Consider the following 20,768-nt stretch of genomic DNA (forward strand, 5'->3'; position numbering starts at 1 on the left):
ATATTTATGTAGTAATAATGTTGAGTTCACTATTACATTTAGTTTTTAAATCTTTCTCTAAATGTCCCTTCACACTAGGCCGTAACAACAGAATACTTATAATACTTATATAATACTAACAAAACACTTATAATAATGCCAGAACATTTGCCAGAACTGATCATTTGTCAAAAAAAAAACATAAAGAAACTGGTGAGCTAACCTTGCTTACATGTTAAATTATCTGGAATTATAATACTTTTCTGGAGGTTTAAATTGCAGTGATCGTATTGACCCAGAGAATAAAGGGTGTTACTAAACTTAAGGATAGCAGGAGGGTTAAACTCTGATTTACCAAACCAACTGCTGATATGATGATAACTATAAATAATAATAGACTGCGTGAGGAGAGTGTAGACGTCCATTTGTAGATGTTTTAACACAGTGATGGAAAAAAACAATAATGTAGGAAAGTTATTTGTATTTATTTAAATATAAGTCTTTCACTAAGCAAAAACACGTGCCAAAACCTTTTGCACAGCACTGTACATATATAATATGTACGTCTTTTCGTGTATTTGTGGTGTATTGTATAACAGACGACTGGACTGTATTTGTATTTGTGAACTATCTTGTCCTTTCCTCATCTTTATCTTCCTAAGGTGAGCTCAGTGATTCAGAATGTGGACTCCTCAGGCTGCAGTTCCTCTCCTGCTTTTAGGTAACACAATAATCCAATACTTTTTAATACGATTATTTATGGATTAAACATTCCGTCATTTTTCCAGTAATGTAAAAGTGAAAGATATCTGTGCAGTAACTCAGTAACTGGTCCAAGTCACAGTGAAACAGAAAGAAAGAAAGAAAGAAAGAAAGAAAGAAAGAAAGAAAGAAAGAATCAGGTGATCGTCTTCTTTTCCAAGCTTTCAGTTTCAGAGTTATAAAATACACATGATGTGCAAACAGTTAAAACACTGCAAGCGTACACATACACTGATCAGCTTACAGAGAATGATGCGTCATCTTCATTGCTTGTGTCCTCAATCTGGCAACCCACAAGAGCTTTGTGTCTGGGAAGGGGTGGAATGGGCAGACAACTCTTTTCTATTATTTTGAAATTGGATTGTTGTAGTAATTTCATACGCTTGTGCCCATTTGGTACTTATTGTTCTTTTATCATTTTTAACATAAAAACATCCTCGGTTAAACTGATCTCATTTCAGCATCACTCCTTAACGTGATGGCCAGCGTGGCCAGTGTATTATTTTTTAAATTGTGTTACATTATTAGACAACTTGATGTATAGAAGCAATATTTTTTTAGCGGAGGAATTTTTGGACAGTCACTTTTACTTAAACGCTTCGTCCTGCACCTCCACTCTGCCATCTTGCATGTGCAGTAGAGCTTAAATCGGACCCTAAATATCCTGCCCGAGCTCTGTCATTTTGAGCCTGAGCCCGATTTAAACTCTACATTTTTTTTGTAAGTAGAGCATTAAAACTGAGCTTTTAAAAAAATATTTTGGGCTGTTTGAATGAACGAAATCTGTTCTGATTAATGTTAATTAACATTGCAACACTGAAGAAGACCTATTATTTAAGAAAAAATGTTTATTGAGAACAGATATCCAAAAGAATAAAACGCGAACAATGTGAACAATGCGAACAATGATCCACAGGCTTAAACATCGGTAAAATTAGGCTTCAAGAATGATGTCTGAATGACTTTTCTCTAATCTAATATAATTTAATATGGTTTAAGAATAGAAAATATTTTCTAAACAAACCAATTTTTTATATTTAGCTTATAGTCTATGTGCAAAAACAGAAAAAAACAGTACAGACTGCTGTGTGGTGGGTGGTATACAGTGCTCTGTGTGCAGAATAGAGTGCTGTATGCCTTTACTTCACGACATCTTTGCACAGAATTTAGATTTTTCCTGCACATTAAGTTTTAAATTGTCAGATTTGTGCCCCTTTAATTGAAAAAAAAATTGTTTGCAAGCATTTGCATGTACTCTAATAAAATGCAAAGCTCTGCTTAAATCATGAATGGCACCAATAGCACCACCTTCTTGCTGACCCTGTGAGAATCCAGATAAACACTAGATTCTTTGCATAACTGTTTTTATTTAAGCTGGTTCATGATGGTCAAAGTGATTGGGAAGCTGAAAACATACCCTATACTGGTAAATTTTAGAAAACCCCATTCATTCTGGCCATGAAGAAATTTAGCTTGGACACAGAATTCCAAATATGGGCATATTGAGTAATTCAGAATGGTGCATCATTTTAGTGATCTATTTGAACTTCTGAAACTATGAAGAGAGTGCATTCTAGCTAGCCTCAACAACACATCTGGAAAACATTCATACACCACTCTAATCACTATTTCTACTATACATCTCTCTCTCTCTCTCTTTTTCTCTCTCTCCCTCTCTCTCTCTCTCTCTCTCTCTCTCTCTCTCTGTCTCTCTGTCTGTCTGTATTAGTGATGATCCCTGTTCCTGGGGAAAGTGTGAAGTTCCCCATGCTCCTAGAGACAATATCTGGTAAGATGTTTGTAATCTTTCTTCCTGGCATCTGCTTTTCATATTTGGAGGGTATGTCTATGCGGTTACACCTACTGAGTGGTAAAAAGACAGACCTAAAGCTGATTGAGATAACAATAACTATTTTACACAGGGCTAGATTGATTTGAATATTTTTTTTCCCATTTACTTTTTTTATATTTACACACCCAGAAGTATATGTTGGCTAAACGTCATTGTTTATGTTGGCATGACGTCGGCCAATCACGCTGGTCCAATATCCTTTCTGCCAGTGGGCCTACATTGGCCTGACGTTGGAAAAACCATTATCCAATGTTCTAAAAAAATACTGGCAACCAGAGGCCTGAGGCTTCACTCTATTTATTAATAACTCTCTCTTTCTCTCTCTCTCTCTCTCTTTGTTATCAGACTGTGTTACGACTCAGTGCTCCATGAAGATTCAGGCCTGTGAGAAACTCCATGGAGAGGCTCCAACCCCCCAGCTGAAAGGTATTCACCCCCCCCCCCCCCCACAGCTGATCATTATCAAGTCAAGTCAAGTAGTTTTTATTGTCAATACTGCATGTGTAGAGGACATACAGGGGATTGAAATTGCTAACTATGATAGCTGATAGGACATCGGTGTGGCATCATTTCCAGTCTCTGGAAAAGTCTGTCCGAGCTAAATAAAATTCAGCAGCATTTGTTTCTCTACATTTTCACTCTTTTTTTCGTGTAGCTGTTTCGTTTTTCTGGCCTCTTTCATTAGGCGTAGTAAACTGAGAGCTGCAACGGATACATTTATTACATCATTCAGTTTGAAATTACCTGAAATCAGTGCTGAAGTCGCTACAGTTTGGAACGCGGCCTGTATGAGGTACACATCCAAACTGCTCCGCCTACTTTTCATTTTCTCATCTCTTGCAGGCTGTGTTGCTAAAAGCTGCAGAGAAACCATGATTGGCTGTATGGACTGGATTCCCAAGGCCGTTTTGGCTGCACGTGAGATTTTTGCATATTTGCATATTTTTTCTTTTTTTTATTGTTGGTACTTAAACACCTCTGCTGATTCAAACAAAAATTATTTGTTGTTGATTCTCCAGAGCAAACATATACTGCACAAAATCTTGTGTCCATTTCGATTGTAGTCTCAGATATTAAATCTATTGCTAAGTGTGCATTTTTCCATCTTTGTAATACTGCTAGACTCCACCCTGCTTTTCTTTGTAGATGCTGAGATCTTGGTTCATACTTTCATCGCCTCAAGATTAGATTTCTGCTGTTTTTTTCCATTTTGTTTAACCTTTACCTTTACCTACACCACTTTGCCAAACAGAGGTGTGGTTAGACATAAATGCACAGAAATAATACATTCTTGGGCGAAACTAACCCAATAGCTGCTATTATAGTCACACATTTAGGTAAAATTTACACAGAGAGACAAAGTCAGTCTTTTTGTAAACAAACAAATACTAAGGCTAAGCTAGCTCAGCTAACTATACTATCCTAGCCCTGTACAGCACAAATCTTGGAGCTGGAAAACAGATAGTCTCTGAAAATGAAAGTAAACAGAGTAAATATTGAGCTTTCTAAGTGATGTTGGACACTTTATTTCGTTTTATTTATGCAGAGGTGGAAGAAATACTGAAAAATTGTAATTAAGTAAAAGTACCTTTACTTCGCTAAAATTCTACTCAAGTAAAAGTAAAAGGACCCATTTAAAAATCTACTCGAGTAAAAGTAAAAAAGTACTAAATTTAAAATGTACTAAATTGTTTTTAATGAACTATTATTCCACATAATAATTTGGACCTTTCAGGCAGCATTTGTTCAGACCCCCCCATAAAACACCTTTCATCTCCATTACCCTTCACTCTTTTTCAGAAAATCCTGAAGGCAGAATTCTGTCAAAGAATTTGCTTAGGTTGTACAATTTTTAATAAAGGGATTATTGTTCTGAATATTTTACTTAATACAGAAGATTGTATAATCTGTGTAGTTGCAAGTAGTTTTTAAATTAGGTTTTTTTTTTAATTCAGACAATTGTTTTTTTCCCAGCAATTTATTTTTTACTCAGTAACGGGGAGTTTTCCAATGTAGCGAAGTGAATTACTTGTGTCAAAATGTACTTGAGTAAAAGTAAAATTACCTAATTTAAAAACTACTTTAAAAATGACAAATTACTCATAAAATCTACTCAATTACATTAACGTGAGTAAATGTAATTCGTTACTTTCCACCTCTTCATTTATGTTAGTAGAGGGTAAAAATAAAATGAAATCTATTCATCTGCTCTTCCAGCTGTCTCTCTCACACTAAAGAGTGGACCTGTTACCGAACAGGTCCTGAAAAAAAAAACGAAGGAAACGCTGCAGTATGATTTCAGACAAATTTCAAACAATCTAAACACATACATGAAAAATATAGAAGAATCCCGCTCAATCAAACCATCATCGTTTGTGTTCCCATCATTTTGTAGTGTTACCATTTTCCCTAAAAGTAATGGTTTCCTAAAATAGAAATGTAACAGTGAAAATAGTTTATTTGTGGTGTATTTTATATTATTGAATCTTCCGCAGGGCTGAGCCAGACCCAGGTGCTGCCCCGAGAATACATGAAAAATATACTTGGTGCGTACCACAGTTCTTTATGATCTGTATGTTTTGATGATCTTCATCAGGAGAAGAGACTGAAGCTGTTCTGATCTTTCCTCACAGACACAACAATCGAGGCGGTTGTAGATTCATATCTCTACTGCTTTAGATCCACAGACCTTCAGAATTCCACCCAGTCAATGGGTATGTTTAGAAGACCTCACGCACTACACCCTGAACTCTTACCCAACTAGCAGTGTTGTAGTCACTCATTAGATCCCACAGGTCTGATTGGATAGAAAGTATTTTTTTCATTTACTCAGACTTCATAAATATGATTTACATACTTACATCACCACAATATACATAAGTAAATGTATCGTACAGCAGACGAACACAGTTATATTTGTTTCATAGTATTTACAGAAAGTCTGTAATAATAAATAATAATAAATAAAAAATATGTATATATATATATATATATATATATATATATATATTTTTTTTTTTTTTTTTTATTATATATATTTTTATAATTTTATTTCTAATTTTTTCCCAATTTAAATGGCCAATCACCCAACCCACTCATTAGGACTTCCCCTATCACTAGTGATGCCCCAACACCAGGGTGGGCAAAGACAAGCACATGCCTCCTCTGATACATGTGAAGTCAGCCACCGCTTCTTTTCCAACTTCTGCTGATGCAGCATTACCAAGTAGCATCACAGAGCGCTTGGCACAAGGTTCTGATACATCAGCTCACAGACGCCTTGTGCTGAATGATATCACCCTTTGGAGTGATGTGGGGAGAGAGCGCCATCTACCTACCCAGAGAGAGCAAGGCCAATTGTGCTCTCTCAGTGCTCCGGTAGCCGATGGCAAGCTACATGAACAGGATTTGAACCAGCGATCTCCTGATCATATTGGTGGCAGTTGACCCGCTGGACCACAGAGAGCCCCCATGCAATAATTATTTTTTAAATTATTTTCTATATATATATAATTTTATTTCAAAAATTTCCCTATTTTTCTCCCCAATTTTGCTCAGCCAATTACCCAACCCACTCATTAGGACTCCCCCTATCACTAGTGACTGCTTCCTCTGACACTGAAATCTCTGAGATAGCTTTTTGTATCCTTCCCCTAAACCATGATGTTGAACAATCTTTGTCTTCAGGTTATTTGATAGTTGTTTTACCACTGTATAGCGAAATGTATTAAATTGTAGCCACTGTTTATTCACATGTATTGTATCGTAAGTTATTGCCAATACAAATCTCTAATCAGATTCATGTGTCTCTTTTGTTTTTTTTGCAGAGTGCCTTCTGGGAAATGTGCTGGATAGAGTCGAGCCATATATCAAATTGTGGTTGGGCATCCTCGGGTTCCCCGATACAGGTTTTCATTGGCTAAAAGATCCATTCAGACATTTGCAATTAATTATTTTTTAATATAATTTACAGATATTAATGTCATTAGAACATTCTGGATATTCATCATGTCAAATTATGTTGTATTGTTTATGTGTAATTGTGGACCGTGTAAATCTGTTTATTTGAAGATTTGCTGATGTGTTTTGTGAGGAAATGGATCAGCTCAATAGCCAGCTGCATGAATGACATAGATAAGGACTACCATTCTCAGCTGGGTGAGTGTTTACATCAGTTTTATGATATTGATATTTTGTGATACTTAAAAAAAGAATGTTTCAGATGGTCAGGTGGTTTCTGAAGCTAAATCTCTCTCTCTGCTTTTTTTGAACAGTGGAAAACATACAGAGGGAAATGGATTTTAATCCATACGGTAAACACTGCCTTTGATTAAACTTGTGCTAATTGTGGCTGCTCTGAGTGGTTTAGTGGACTAAGGTGCTGCCACTATGATCTGAGGATTACCTGGTCATGCTGTTTCTCCTTCAGCCTCCTGGTGTTGTGTCCATTCCTAGTGATAGTGGGAGTTCATTAAAATGGGGATTTTAATGGGTAATTCAAAACATGAATATGTACAGACTTTCTTCGTTTGTGCTTCAGATTACATATCCTGTGCGGCAGTGTCATTTCGTCAGAAGGAGTGTTTCCCGATGTTTTCGCGAATTTACGGTAAATCTTTTTTTCTTTTCTTTCTTTATTTCTGTTATTAAATAAACTATAATCTGACTCCACTGACTGTTTTACTTCTTTTTTTTAACTAAAGGTTCTACTCCAGCTCTGGAAACTCAATCAAAAGGTGGGTATATTCTGAATTTCTGTAAGGTCGTGTGAAAATGGTAAAAAAAAACCTAGCAGTGTGCTAGTTATCATCCCCGTTAAAAGCCAGGTGTGCTCTGACTTTGGCGCGTTGGGATCTTAACAGCAAGGTGCATTTTTGTCCGTCTCAGCAGAGGAAGGAACGCCAGCAGCTCATTTAAGGGAACAGCAATGTTATTTTATTCTTTATTCTGTATATTGTTGATCTAAAAGCTGGATTTGCACACTGCAGCAAGTTTATTTGTGTGTGCAATGAGCAGGGGTGTACATGTGCTGAGCACATGGAATGCACACCTGCATTGTTAAGATAGCTATGGATGGGTGACTGTTGACTGTTGTCAGGGTTTTAATCAGTCAGTTGCGCATCTTTATTTCCAAGATAGAAACACGCCAGAAATTTACCTGAATACACCTCACTTCCAGACCACCACACCTATCAGCCTACATACATTCATAAACTCTGATGCTATTTTAATGGTGTGGGCAAATGGCGTGAAAATAGACTGTTGACAGGGTGTAAGATTGTGACGCGCCTTGCACAGGGTATACTGTAGGGCCCTTAGTGTCAAAATAAAATTATTTGCAAGTGATCGTCCAACTTCCTGCCTCACTAATATTCCTGTTGCTAATCACATCAATCAGATTCTCACAGATATTTTCCTAAATCTAACACTAAACAGGTGTTCCAATACTTTTGTCCATATGGTTTATCACTGGCCGAGTGGTTATATCATTCTGTTTTTTTTTTTGTTTGATTGAATGAATATTCAGCTAAACGGTTGTTTTTTTTCCTCAGGGCTTTTCGTCTGCGTTATGAATGGGCTGGTGGTATCAGCAGCAGCATGCTAACATGGAAGTGTCATGAATAAAAAAACAGTTTCCACCTCTTAACCTAAGATAATGAAAGCTTATCCCCACCAATTAGCATGGCGCTATCCGAACGAATAGATTGAATTATGTGGCTTCTGACACCTTTTCTTACTTTGTATGTAGTTATTCCTCAATCTCTGAAAAGAGGATTGTGCTTCTTTATTGGCTATCCACCTTTTAAATGATGTTACTGTGATTTCAAAATTTTCATTTTAATGTTCTACTCTACATGAATTTTGTTTTACAATGTTTGATAAAGTTTAAGAAAAATAAATAAAACATTTTCTCATAAGTACATCACTGCTCAGATGTTTTGTTTATTGTTGTCCTGTATTTATTGTGTAAACTGTGTTCATATTGTGACCATTAATAAAAAAAAAACTGTCAGAGATCCAGGAAGCTGGTTAATCAGGGACATCAATCAATGATCAGTGTTCTCCTCGTTTGGCCTGTAAGTTCAAGTGGACGGCCTTGTCTTGGTAGGTTTACAGTTGTGCCAAATTCTTTCCATTTCCGGATAATGGATTGAACAGTGCTCTGTGAGACATCACAGATCAGTTTACAATCAGTTTATTAATGGTTACTAATTAATTAATTGGTTGTAAATGCCTTAAAAATCAATAATAATCAGTTATAACACATACGTAGAAAGGGCAACAATATAGATGGCTGTGGGTTCACTATTTGGCAAACAACAGGTCATTGTTGCCCTTTCTATGTATGTGTTATAACTGATTATTATTGATTTTTAAGGCATTTACAACATAATTAGGTACCATTAATAAACTAATTGTAAACCATTTATAAACCCTTTATAAAGGTAGTCTTATTTTAAAGTGATACACCTAAGCCTGCTTTAAACTTCTCCACAACCTTATTTCTGACCTGTCTGGTGTCTTCTTTGGACTTTGTGATGCTGTTTATTCACCAATATTCTCTTAACAAACCTGAGATTAAATTACACACAGGTGGACTCTTTTTAGTCATTAGCAGTCATCACACAACTTTTAAATGCAATTGGTTGCACTCAGAGAATACTTTTGCACACAACACTTTTCAGTTTTTTATTAGTAAAAATGTTTTGAATCATGCATAATTTCTTTTGTATACCACTTTGTGTTGGTCTTTCACATTCAATTGCAATGAAATACAGGAGTTGGATAATGAAACTGAAACATCTGTCATTTTAGTGTGGGAGGTTTCATGGCTAAATTGAAGCAGCCTGGTGGCCAATCTTCATTAATTGCACATTGCACCAGTAAGAGCAGAGTGTGAAGGTTTAATTAGCAGGGAAAATATTGCAATGCACACAACATTATGGGAGATACACCAGAGTTCAGAAGAGGACAAATTGTTGGTGCATGTCTTGCTGCCGCATCTGTGACCAAGACAGCAAGTCTTTGTGATGCATCAAGAGCCACGGTATCCAGGGTAATGTCAGCATACCACCAAGAAGGACCAACCACATCCAACAGGATTAACTGTGGACGCAAGAGGAAGCTGTCTGAAAGGGATTGTATCCAAAAAAACATAAAACCACGGCTGCCCAAATCACGGCAGAATTCAATGTGCACCTCAACTCTCCTATTTCCACCAGAACTGTCCGTCACCACAATCAATTATTGTGGTCTAAAACCAGGTGTTTCAGTTTCATTGTCCAACCCCTGTATGTTTATGTTTGTGGTTGTAATGTGACAAAATATGTAAAGGTTCAAGGGGTACAAATAATCTAGCAAGCTCTATGGTATTGAGAATGCTGTATGGTATTTAAAATGTGGTATGTTTTTTGAGATGAGGTATGGTATTGAGAATGCTGTTTGGTATTTAGGATGTGGTATGGTATTGAGATTGCTGTGTGGTATGAGTTACAGCACTGTGTAATTTCACTGTGCTTACTTTGAGCGTTGAGCTACCTTATGTAGCCAGTTCCTGTCGCTGTAGCAACAATAAACTGAACAGTCAGGTTCAACCCCCGGAACTGTTCCTGAAGGTATCCATCTCAATCATCTACACCAGGCACACTGACTCTCAGAAGCTGGTGGAGGATTAAAGCTGATTCTGCTCTGGTGAATTGTTTACTGAACAAAGGTAAGCCTCCAATGTGTGTATATGTGTGTGTGTGTGTGTGTGGTATATTACAATTATATTATGGTATGACATACTGCAGAATCTTTGAGGTATCAGACAGATATTTGTTGTGCTATTTGGCACCAAAACTGAGACTCCTGATCTCTTTTATTATCTCTCAACATTCTGTTTAAATTTACATATATTTATATATATATATATATATATATATATATATATATATATATATATATATATACGTATATATATATATATATATATATATATATATATATATATATATATATATATATATATATATATATATGTATATATATATATATATATATATATATATATATATATATATATACATATATATATATATATATTTACTTTATATAACTGTAAGTTTATCAAGCCCAAGCCTTGGCAAATAATAAATGAGGGTGACTCACACAATATTAGGATGGTGGTTACACACTAAGAAAAGTAAGTACAGATTTGTACTCAAAAGAGTAGGAAGCTTGTCACTGGGGCTGTACCTTATTTTGAGGTACAAAAAAGTACCTTTCAGTGAAAGTCCTTTTTTGTACTCATGGTTTTTGTGCCAGTAAAGATGATAAAGATTTTAAACATAATCATTGACTGAATATGGTTCAAAAACTTGATGATCCAAAATTGTCTGCCTTTCAAAAAAAAAAAGTCCAATAAACATATATATATATTGTTTATTAGTACAGTGATACAGAATACTGAATGTACCTTTTGGCTGCAGGTTAAATGGTACAAATTTATACTTATTGCTGTTAGGAATGACTTTTGAGGGTACAATTATGAAGAGTGTACCTTTGAGTACAAAAAAATACTCATATCGTACCTCTGTTTTTTAGAGTGTATTATGTTGTGGCTAACTGATGTATTTTCTGCTCACAGACATGTAAAATCTAACCTGGCTCACAGCTCTGACCCACAGCTGATCATCTTTACAGTATTTATCTTTTCTCATCTTCCTCAGGTGACTTAAGGAGACCTCAGTGAGGTTCTAGATCAGAATGCGGAACTCTCAGGCTGCGGTTCTTCTCCTGCTGTTGGGTAACACATAAATCTAATACAGATTATTTACAGTTATAAACATATACAGCTACACACTTTCTGTTCTGTTTATCTGATGGAGCTTCAGTGTTTCCAGTAAGCTGAAAGTTAAAGCACACGTACAGTAACTGGTCCAGCCTGTTTCCTAAGTACTAAAAGAAAGGGCACGCCAGAAACGAAACTATTGTCCCTAAATAATTATCTTCTATATTTAGTAGCAAAATTAATGAGGAGGCAAATGGGAAAATAGCAGTTTGTTAGGCCAGCATCACCAGTATATAAAATAATAACATAAAAAATGACTTGCTTTGATTATTTGTATTTATTTATGACACAATTCTATATTGCTATATGATTTCTCTCATTTGTAAATTAAATAGAAATAATAAAATGTATTTTTATACATACATACAAATTATTTCACACACTAAAATATGTTTCACAATATATTGTCTATTTACCAAATATATATATATAAAAAATTTAAAACACTGATATTATCATTAGGTAAGAATTAATAAATATTTATTTAACGTGAGAAAAAGTTTTCTAGTGATATGTCTTGATTTTTTTAAACTGTACAATATATTTAACATATGTATATATTCTCTGAAAAAAAAAAGTTGTTGTTTATAGGTACATGTTTAAGTAAAATGGACATTGTTGTCTTATTCTTTAAACTACAAAGAAAACAGGTTCATATTCATAAAGTTTTAAGAGTTTAAGAGAACAGAAATCAATATTTGGTGGAATAACCCTGGTTTTTAATCACAGTTTTCATGCATCTTGGCATGTTCTCCTCCACCAGTCTTACACACTGTTTTTGGATAACTTTGTGCTTTTACTCCTGGTGCAAAAATTCAAGCAGTTCAGCTTGATTTGATGGCTTTTGATCATCCATCTCCAGAGCTGTATATATAGCTGTATATTTTTTACAGAGCTCTGTATATATATATATATATATATATATATATATATATATATATTTCAAAATATTATCTAATATCTCTTGCTAATTATGTTTAGTATATTATTATTATTATTATTATTATTATTATTATTATTATTATTGTTGTTGTTGTTGTTGTATCTTAGAAACATTGAGCTCTCTTTCTTTGTCTCTTTCAGTGACGTTTGTTCCCACTAAAGCTGGAGTAATTGAGGATGTACTGAGTAAGATACGTTATTATTTCATCTGACATAACTCAACTTAACTCTCAGAGCTGCATATGTACCACTAACCAAAGCTCAGATCTACCATTACATTACATTACATTACATTTCATTTGGCAGACGCTTTTGTGCAAAGCGACTTACAATAATGAAGTACAAAGTAATAGGAATTTAGATAGCCCATTTTTAGATAGGGCTTAAAGGAGGTCGAAGGGAAATAAAGGGATAGAGAAGTGAAGGAGGGGAAGAAGGAAATGGGGTTAGAAATCTACCAGATTAGTAGATTAGTAATGGTTAAAACTTTGTAACCTGCACATATTTTGTGTTCTGAAAATGATGCCATTCTCAAAGTTGTTTGTAAATCATTAAGATTAATTTTCTTAATTACTTTTCTTTATTATAAACTAGGGCTGCACTATATTGTAAAAAATTGACATTGCATAGTTTTTTTTTTCCGATGATATATATCGCCATATTAAACAATGCAGGACCCGGGACAGCACCAGCCCTGCCCCCACCCGCGCGCTGTACTGGTGGCTTTCCACATGGACACAGTTCAGCATAGAACATTTACTAAATTCTGTTTTATGTTAAACTGGTGCAGGTATTTTTCCGGACTAAAAAGGCTAAATACTGTTTCGGTAACAACAAAATACCGTAAATTCATATATCATCCAATACACTAATTTTTACACATTTTCTCTGGAAAAAATACATTATTTCAACGTAAAATTCTCTTGCACTGTGTTTATAACAGAAATTTTCCGTATTTTTGGATAACTGGTAAAACCGTAATTTCTACATTATTTTTTTGTGAATAATACATTTTTTCTTTGTTAAATATACAAGCCATTATTACATTTCCGTATTATTTAGATAACAGCCAAAACCGTAATTTCTACATTCATTTTTTGTGAATAATACATGTTTTTACTGTTAAATATACAAGCCATTATTACATTTCCGTATTTTTACTTAACAGGCAAAACCGTAATTTCTACATTCATTTTTTGTGATTAATATTTTTTTTTACTGTTAAATACACAAGCCATTAATAAATGTCCATATTATTTGGATAACGGCTAAAACTGTAATTTCTACATTTATTTGTCATGAATAATATTCTTTTCACCATTGAATACTGTAAAAAATGTCCGTGAAAATTACAGTGAAAAACTGTGAAATGGCAACAGAAATAAACCGTAAAGCAAGAACTAGCTTATTGTTGTAGAATAAACATTGAATTACCATAAATTAAAAAACTGACATGGCAATGGTAATAGATTGTAATATTAAAAACAGCATATTACTGTATAATCACTGAGAAAAAAATGTAAAATTTACGGTAAAATACTGGCAGCTGTGGTTGCCAGAATTTCACCGTAAAATAAACGGTTGCCAAGAATTGTACTGTAATATCTTCTACATGGCAACCGTTTATTTTACAGTAAAATTCTGGCAACCACAGCTGCCAGTATTTCACCTAAAATAAACAGTTGCAAATGTATAAGATATTACAGTTTAATTCTTGTCAACAGTAAATTTCATATTCATAAACCGTTTTGTTTACAGTATATTCTTGTGAAAAAAAGTATATTACATTGAAGGAGAAGGATATTATTAGGGCATTGTATATAATGAGTTTGTTTGCTCCTGGATTTTATTGATATCCGCAGGGTCTGAATGGGATGTAACGCAGCTGTCTATGGGGCGTGGTTATGTTAATTAGATGTTTAGTTTAGAGAAGTCACCATGATGTAGTTTCATAGCGGTTTTATCCACCTGGCTGGGTTTTACACTATGAGTATATAAGTGATTTTACTCTCTGAGCACATCTCTGTGCTGTAAGTGAGCAGTAGTCCAGTTAATGAAGTGATTTTGATAAAGATCATGCTGTTTAAAACTGTTGTTGTTAACAACACACGTTTACAGCGAGAATCAAAATTATTGCACAACCACATACCAAGTGTTTTAACAAAAATTGTCCATAAAATAGGACAATAAATGCTGTGGAATGGATAGTTTTTCACTTAAAAAGCAACAGGGTTATGTTGTGAATTGTTCAGCTATACCATGAGTTTATACACAATTTCACCGTTATTTTAACAGTAACTCCTCTTTATTGGTACATTTTCAAACTGTTGTTTTTACAAGTGTTAAAATACCTTACTGTAAAGCCATATACAATATCACTGTATTTTTTACGGTAAAAAATGGCAACCACAGCTGCCAATTTTTCACCGTAAATTTGACAAGAATTTTTTTTACAGTAGGCTTTTTACAATGTAATATACTTTTTTTTTTACAAGAATATACTGTAAACAAAACGGTTTATGAATGTGAAATTTACTGTTGAAAAGAATTAAACTGTAATATCTTATACATTTACAACTGTTTATTTTACGGTGAAATACTGGCAGCTGTGGTTGCCAGAATTTTACCGTAAAATAAACGGTTGCCATGTAGAAGATATTACAGTATAATTCTTGGCAACTGTTTATTTTACGGTAAAATTCTGGCAACCACAGCTGCCAGTATTTTACCGTAAATTTTACGGTGTTTTTTTTTACAGTGAAGGTGGCAAAGACCTGCTATGAGTATATAGATGACATGGGTGAGTCTTCCTTCTTGCTTTGCCTGTCAGATTAACTCTGATTAGAGTCTGAAGTGAATCTGTTTCTGATCTTTCTTCACTACAGAATTACTATGGGAGCTGCTTCAGAACAGGGAAGGTAAACAATGTCATTTTAACATTTTATTCTCTGTTTTCTGTTCTGAAACCCTTTTTAAAATTCAGGCTACAGTTACAAAGCAGTTTTATGGCAGTGTGTACAGCAGAAAACACACTGAATCTGATCTTTTGGATTTGGGCCACTCCGGTAAACTCTAAAACCCAATTTATACTTCTGCGTCAAACCTACACGGTAGCTTGACGCGCACCTCTTTGAAAAATGTAACTACGCAGTGTGCGATGCCGCAGGACTGCCGCAGCTGTGATTGGTCTGGATACGTGTAGGCCACAGCGTAGGTTCAACGCAGAAGTATACAATGAGCTTAATGCAATACATATATACTTTGTAGCAATGTGACTCTTAACAGACAGATCAAAATTCATGCAACTCTTGGTGGTCAAGCGCTGCCACTATAATCGGGGAGATTGCTGGTTCAATTCCCGTTCATATAGCTTGCCATCAGCTGCCGGAGCCCTGAGAGAGCACACTTGGCCTTGCTCTCTCTGGGTGGGTAGATGGGGCTCTTTCCTATCATTACTCCCCGCATAGGGTGATGTCAATCAGCACAAGGTGTCTGTGAGCTGATGTATCAGAACTGAGTCACTGCGCTTTTCTCCGAGTGCGCTGTGATTCTACTCGACAATGCTGCATCAGCAGTTAAGAAAGAGCCGATTACATGAGGCATGTGCTAGTCTTCACCCTCCTGGGGTTGGGGCATTACTAGTGATAGGGGGTTGGGTAAAATGGGATATAAATTAGAAAAAAAAATAATTCATGAAACTACCTACATCAAGGAGAAGGAAAAAAAGCATGAGGAAAAGGGGAAATGGACGATAGCAGTGAGTGAGGGTTTCAGTGGTGGAGAGCTGATGTCTTTGTTCCAAAAATATGTATATAAAAGCTTGCATCACACTGTTCGTGTCTCTAATGAAACGTGTCTCTAATGAACAGGTGCAGCAGCAACAAATTAAAACCTAAAAACCAGGAACACAAACTAAAAAAGTGGCTGTGGCTGAATAATGTGCCCTTTTTACTTTTTTGGAGGAACACATTCATGGTTATAAGCCCAGCTGCAGACACTGGAACTCATATTATGAGGGAGAAGAACTGAAATCTGAAGCTTCACATGAAGCATTGCTCTTTAACACATGAGCATCAGATTAGAAGCATGATAGTGTGAACAGCCTGAAAAAATCTGATTTGAGACACTTTTACCTGCTGTGTAAACGTGGCCTTGATTTGGTAAATGTGATCTTCTTTATTTTTACAGAGTACATCAGATGTTCGACAAAGGTATTTGAAGAAGATAAATGCCACAAGATGTACACACGACTATTTGGTAAATAACATTTCCGATATTTATGTTTCTGCTTGAAATAAAGAAAAGGTTCAGCTAACTGTTGCTGTATTTGTTTCTCAGGCAAGGTGCTCAAGTCAAAATGTAAGTAGTGTTTAAGTTAACCATAGTGTTTAAAACTTTATTATGTTCATGTATTGATCAATAGATTTGCCTATAAATAATACTAATGTTTAATTTTAGGATTAACCTGGCGCTCTGTATGCTGGAGATTAGTAAGGACACCAATAGTGCAGCACAGATTAGTTATAGCAAGACTAAGTCCTGTTATGTCCTATTATGTAATGCCCAGTACCAGTATCAGTTGATACTAGTGTACACCATGAGCAATACAGACAGGGGTAGTACCTTTATATTCTGTGTGTTTGAATCTCTTCCATGGAGCTACAGAACTACACTGAACTGATGCACTATCAAAGAGCAAGGTTGAGTGTAAAGCCTGCTGTCCACAGAGCTCACTAATAGGTCTACTGAGCACAAAGAGAGTCCAATCAGAATGTGGATCACACCCACAATTCTCACATTCAGGTCTAGTGAACACAAATGCAGACTAATTAGAATGTAAATCTTGCCCACAGGGAACACCAATGGGTCTTAGCACAAGGAGAGACCAATCTCTCTCGGTGCTGCTATTAGGACTGGGTGATATGGATCAAAAACTATATCTCAATATATTTTTCTGAATTGCGATATACGATATATATCTCAATATTTTTATATATATATATATATATTTCCACTTAAAGTAGCCTAAAAACAAGGGATATATAAAAAAATTACATTGTGCTTTTGGCATCTAAAGTGCTTAAGAAAAAGTACATAAAAAGTGCAATTTGAGTTTTCTGTAAATCTGGGCTGAAACGGTGTCAGGTCTATTCTCATACCCAGGTTAGAGTGGGTGTGTCTGATCTAAAGATCAGTGTTTAGTCCAGTGGTGATGCTTCAGAATATCAGACGTGCTGCTGTTTCATTGAAAAGTCGGGTTCTGCCGTCACTGTGTGTGTTTTTATAGAGAAAGGCAGTGATGTCAGTAACGCGTTACTCTAATCTGACCCTTTTTTTCAGTAACGAGTAATCTAACGCGTTACTATTTCCAATCCAGTAATCAAATTAAAGTTACTTATTTAAGTCACTGTGCGTTACTCTCTCTCTCTCTCTCCACCTCATCTCCTCCACACACACACACACACACACACACACACCGCTCCCTTACCCATTCCCCCTCCGCTCTTCCCCAATCACACGCGTCTCGCTTTCTCCCCTGTCTCTCTCTCTCGCGCTCGGCGTGTCTTTAGTTTCCGCCCGTTTTCGTTTTTCGCCAGTTATAAAGACTTTTTTTGCGGCCGCGTCCCAATTCACTAGCCAGGGCAGCGGTCTGCCACAAATTTGATTGGCAGAGGAGAGCGTTTAAAGATTTTACACCACACGTGATTGGAAGTTCACTGTGGCGCAGAGCGCATACACCGTAAAGACAAGAAAAGTTCCGGTGCTTTAAATGAACACTGTCAGAATGAAATCTTTCTCAGTAGTTGGGTCCGGTATGGGTCCGTATTGGACAACGTCTGGGTCCGGACCCGGACCGCAGTCTGCAAATATGTGATCCCTGGTCTAGACCATATACACGGTTCTGTTTTATAAAACCACTCCTTGCTGCCCTGCAGAGAAGTTCAATGTTCAGTTTTACAGTGTTAAATATGTCAGGTCAAGAAAGACTTTCTTTATTTTATATATTTTTTTATAAAAACAAGTATTTATGTTTAGTAAAATCAAGAAAGACCATATTTTATTTTTTATAAAAAAAAAATATTTATGTTAAGTTAATTTTTTTTTTTTATAAAAAAAAAAACTTATTTTTTTTAGGAAATAGGTCAACTTAATAGAGATAAATTGTTGCTGTTAAAAATGCATTTTCCAATAAAGGGAGTATTGGCAAAACTGGTTATAATGTTTATGTTAAGGCGGCGGGAGGTGGTGTCTGCAGCTGCTTAAAGTAACTAATAAAGTAACTTGTAAAGTAACCTAGTTACTTTTAAAATCAAGTAATCCATAAAGTAACTAAGTTACTTTTTAAAGGAGTAATCAGTAATCAGTAATCGGATTACTTTTTCAAAGTAACTATACCATCACTGCTCAATAGTGGACCAGGTCCGCCTATTACTGACCCCCGCTCTACAAAATACCTTATTCTGCTGTTTATCTGACTCGCTGAATCCAAACCACCTGGAAATGAGCTTTAACGTGAGGTTTCTCTATTGCCTGCTCTCTCTCTCCATGCTCACGCTGCCTGACTGCGGTGGGGGAGGGGTAGTTGCGTTTAGTGAGGGAGGGAGGCGGTGCTAGGTGAAGCTGTACAGAGACACAGCGGGAGAACTGGCGGGGCTCACTGTAACTGTCACGGCCTCGCTCTGTTCCCCTGTGTTTTCAGCGTTTCCTAGTGTGTGTCTCAGTAATTTTCCGTCACGTGTCTGTAATTTGTAGCTCCGCCCCTCGTTTCCTTTCTCCCCAGGTGTTCATTGTTTCGTGTTACTATAAATAGTACCTGTTAGTCTATGTTTGCTGTCGGTCTTTGCCCCTTCCCCCGTTGTCTGTCACGTCATTGCTTTCTATTTACTCGGTCTTGTTTATTGTCGGTCACGTTATTTCTAGTTACGTTTATTTCCTGTTTGTTTCTTTGTTTATTTTGTAAATTATTTACGTATTGATCCCTGTATATATCCCTAGCCCTGTTTAGTTATCATCTGTCTAGATTTAGTTCTTGATTTGTTTCCCTGTTTGTTTATGTATTTATATCTCCTCGTTTATTCCTTATCTGTTTGTGTTTATTTGTTATTTAATAAATTTGTTTGTCTTACCCGCTTTTACGTCCGCCTTCCGTCTGCTCCTGCGTTACAGTAACGCAGCATAGTCTATAACGATATAAACAATATTGTCCCGTCTTATATTGCATATGAAAATATATAGATATTTTTTAAATCTCAATATATCGCCCAGCCCTAGCTGCTATCAATATGCATAAGAATCTCGGTACTGACAGGAAAGGTGGGATGTCAGATATAACATGAATCTGACACTTTAGAATTTGATGTTGACTTGACCAATAGAAAGGCTTTAAAATAACTTAATATAATTATACACTTACTTCCATTAATAGTGCAATGTGTTTGCTTTGCTTCATTGCAGTGTTTTCTATGCTGGGGAAACTCGGTGAGTACGACACAAAAGGGAAACGTCAATATCAGAAGTTCAATGAATTGTCAGTGATAATAAACCCCAGGGTAGTATTAAAAGGACTGCTGTCTACAACTTCAAACGAGTTCTAAGTCAATTTCCATTCTATATCTAGGAGCACACCTACCCCAATAATGCTTGACTCAACCTCCAGGTTACATAAAGCCAACCAACCACATCTTTTTAAAACCTGCTGGTAACACAAACACACTGGAATAAACATGAAAATGGTGGAATTACCCTTTAAAGACCATTAGTAAAGGATGGGGCACTGTACTGTGCGCATTTACCGTGTTAAAACAAGCTAAGTGTAGCGAACTGCTAGCTAATATCGCCCTGGCTTACCAGAACACTCAAGGCTCCTCAGTGTAGCTGCTAGCGGTTAGCCGCTAATGTTCCAGCTTTTGTGGAAAGCTGTACATCTAAGCCTACTGTAAATAAATGGAAGCACTTTACTTACCCAAAAACAGAGAACTCAGTGTATATTTACATCCAGTGCTCATTTGACTTGTCTGACTCATCTGAAATGTTTTTTTTTAAAGAATTACAGTTTTGATTACTAAAATTAGCGTAGCTTGAATTTAGGAGGAAAACATGGCGACACCCCTGCTCCTACTACTAGTTACTAGTTCCAGTGTCTCTTTTAAAGTCTTTATAATCCAGTTTATATATGAAAATAGACCAGAAAATATATGTTTATTAATAATGCACCCTATAATCCGGTGCGCCTTATAGTGTGAAAAATACGGTAATGTATTGAGTCAGTTTGCTGTTTTAGACAATAAAACAACAGACAATAGACACTCCCCTTTTATCCAGAGAGTCTGTTATAGACACTCCCCTTTAATCCAGAGAGTCTGTTATAGACACTCCCCTTTAATCCAGTCAGTCTCTTAC

General features: G+C 35.9%; 1 protein-coding gene and 1 long non-coding RNA gene across 2 annotated transcripts; both read left to right on the plus strand.

Annotated features, from left to right (window-relative positions):
• The first annotated feature begins 626 nt into the window (after nucleotides 1-626).
• Nucleotides 627-8,443, plus strand: LOC125806092 (uncharacterized). The gene is made up of 12 exons (XM_049485792.1): nucleotides 627-700; nucleotides 2,471-2,530; nucleotides 2,939-3,019; nucleotides 3,437-3,511; nucleotides 5,089-5,139; nucleotides 5,227-5,307; nucleotides 6,421-6,501; nucleotides 6,665-6,751; nucleotides 6,868-6,906; nucleotides 7,134-7,202; nucleotides 7,297-7,329; nucleotides 8,146-8,443. The coding sequence occupies exons 1-12, from the start codon at nucleotides 661-663 to the stop codon at nucleotides 8,196-8,198; spliced, it is 750 nt and encodes a 249-aa protein (XP_049341749.1). The 5' UTR covers nucleotides 627-660; the 3' UTR covers nucleotides 8,199-8,443.
• A 1,783-nt stretch (nucleotides 8,444-10,226) lies between these two features.
• On the plus strand, nucleotides 10,227-12,557 carry LOC111192742 (uncharacterized). Its single transcript, XR_002650121.2, has 3 exons — nucleotides 10,227-10,307; nucleotides 11,305-11,381; nucleotides 12,510-12,557. It is a non-coding gene; the product is annotated as an uncharacterized LOC111192742 (long non-coding RNA).
• Nucleotides 12,558-20,768: the final 8,211 nt, after the last annotated feature.

Source organism: Astyanax mexicanus, chromosome 12 (assembly GCF_023375975.1).
Source record: "Astyanax mexicanus isolate ESR-SI-001 chromosome 12, AstMex3_surface, whole genome shotgun sequence".
Taxonomy (NCBI): domain Eukaryota; kingdom Metazoa; phylum Chordata; class Actinopteri; order Characiformes; family Acestrorhamphidae; genus Astyanax; species Astyanax mexicanus.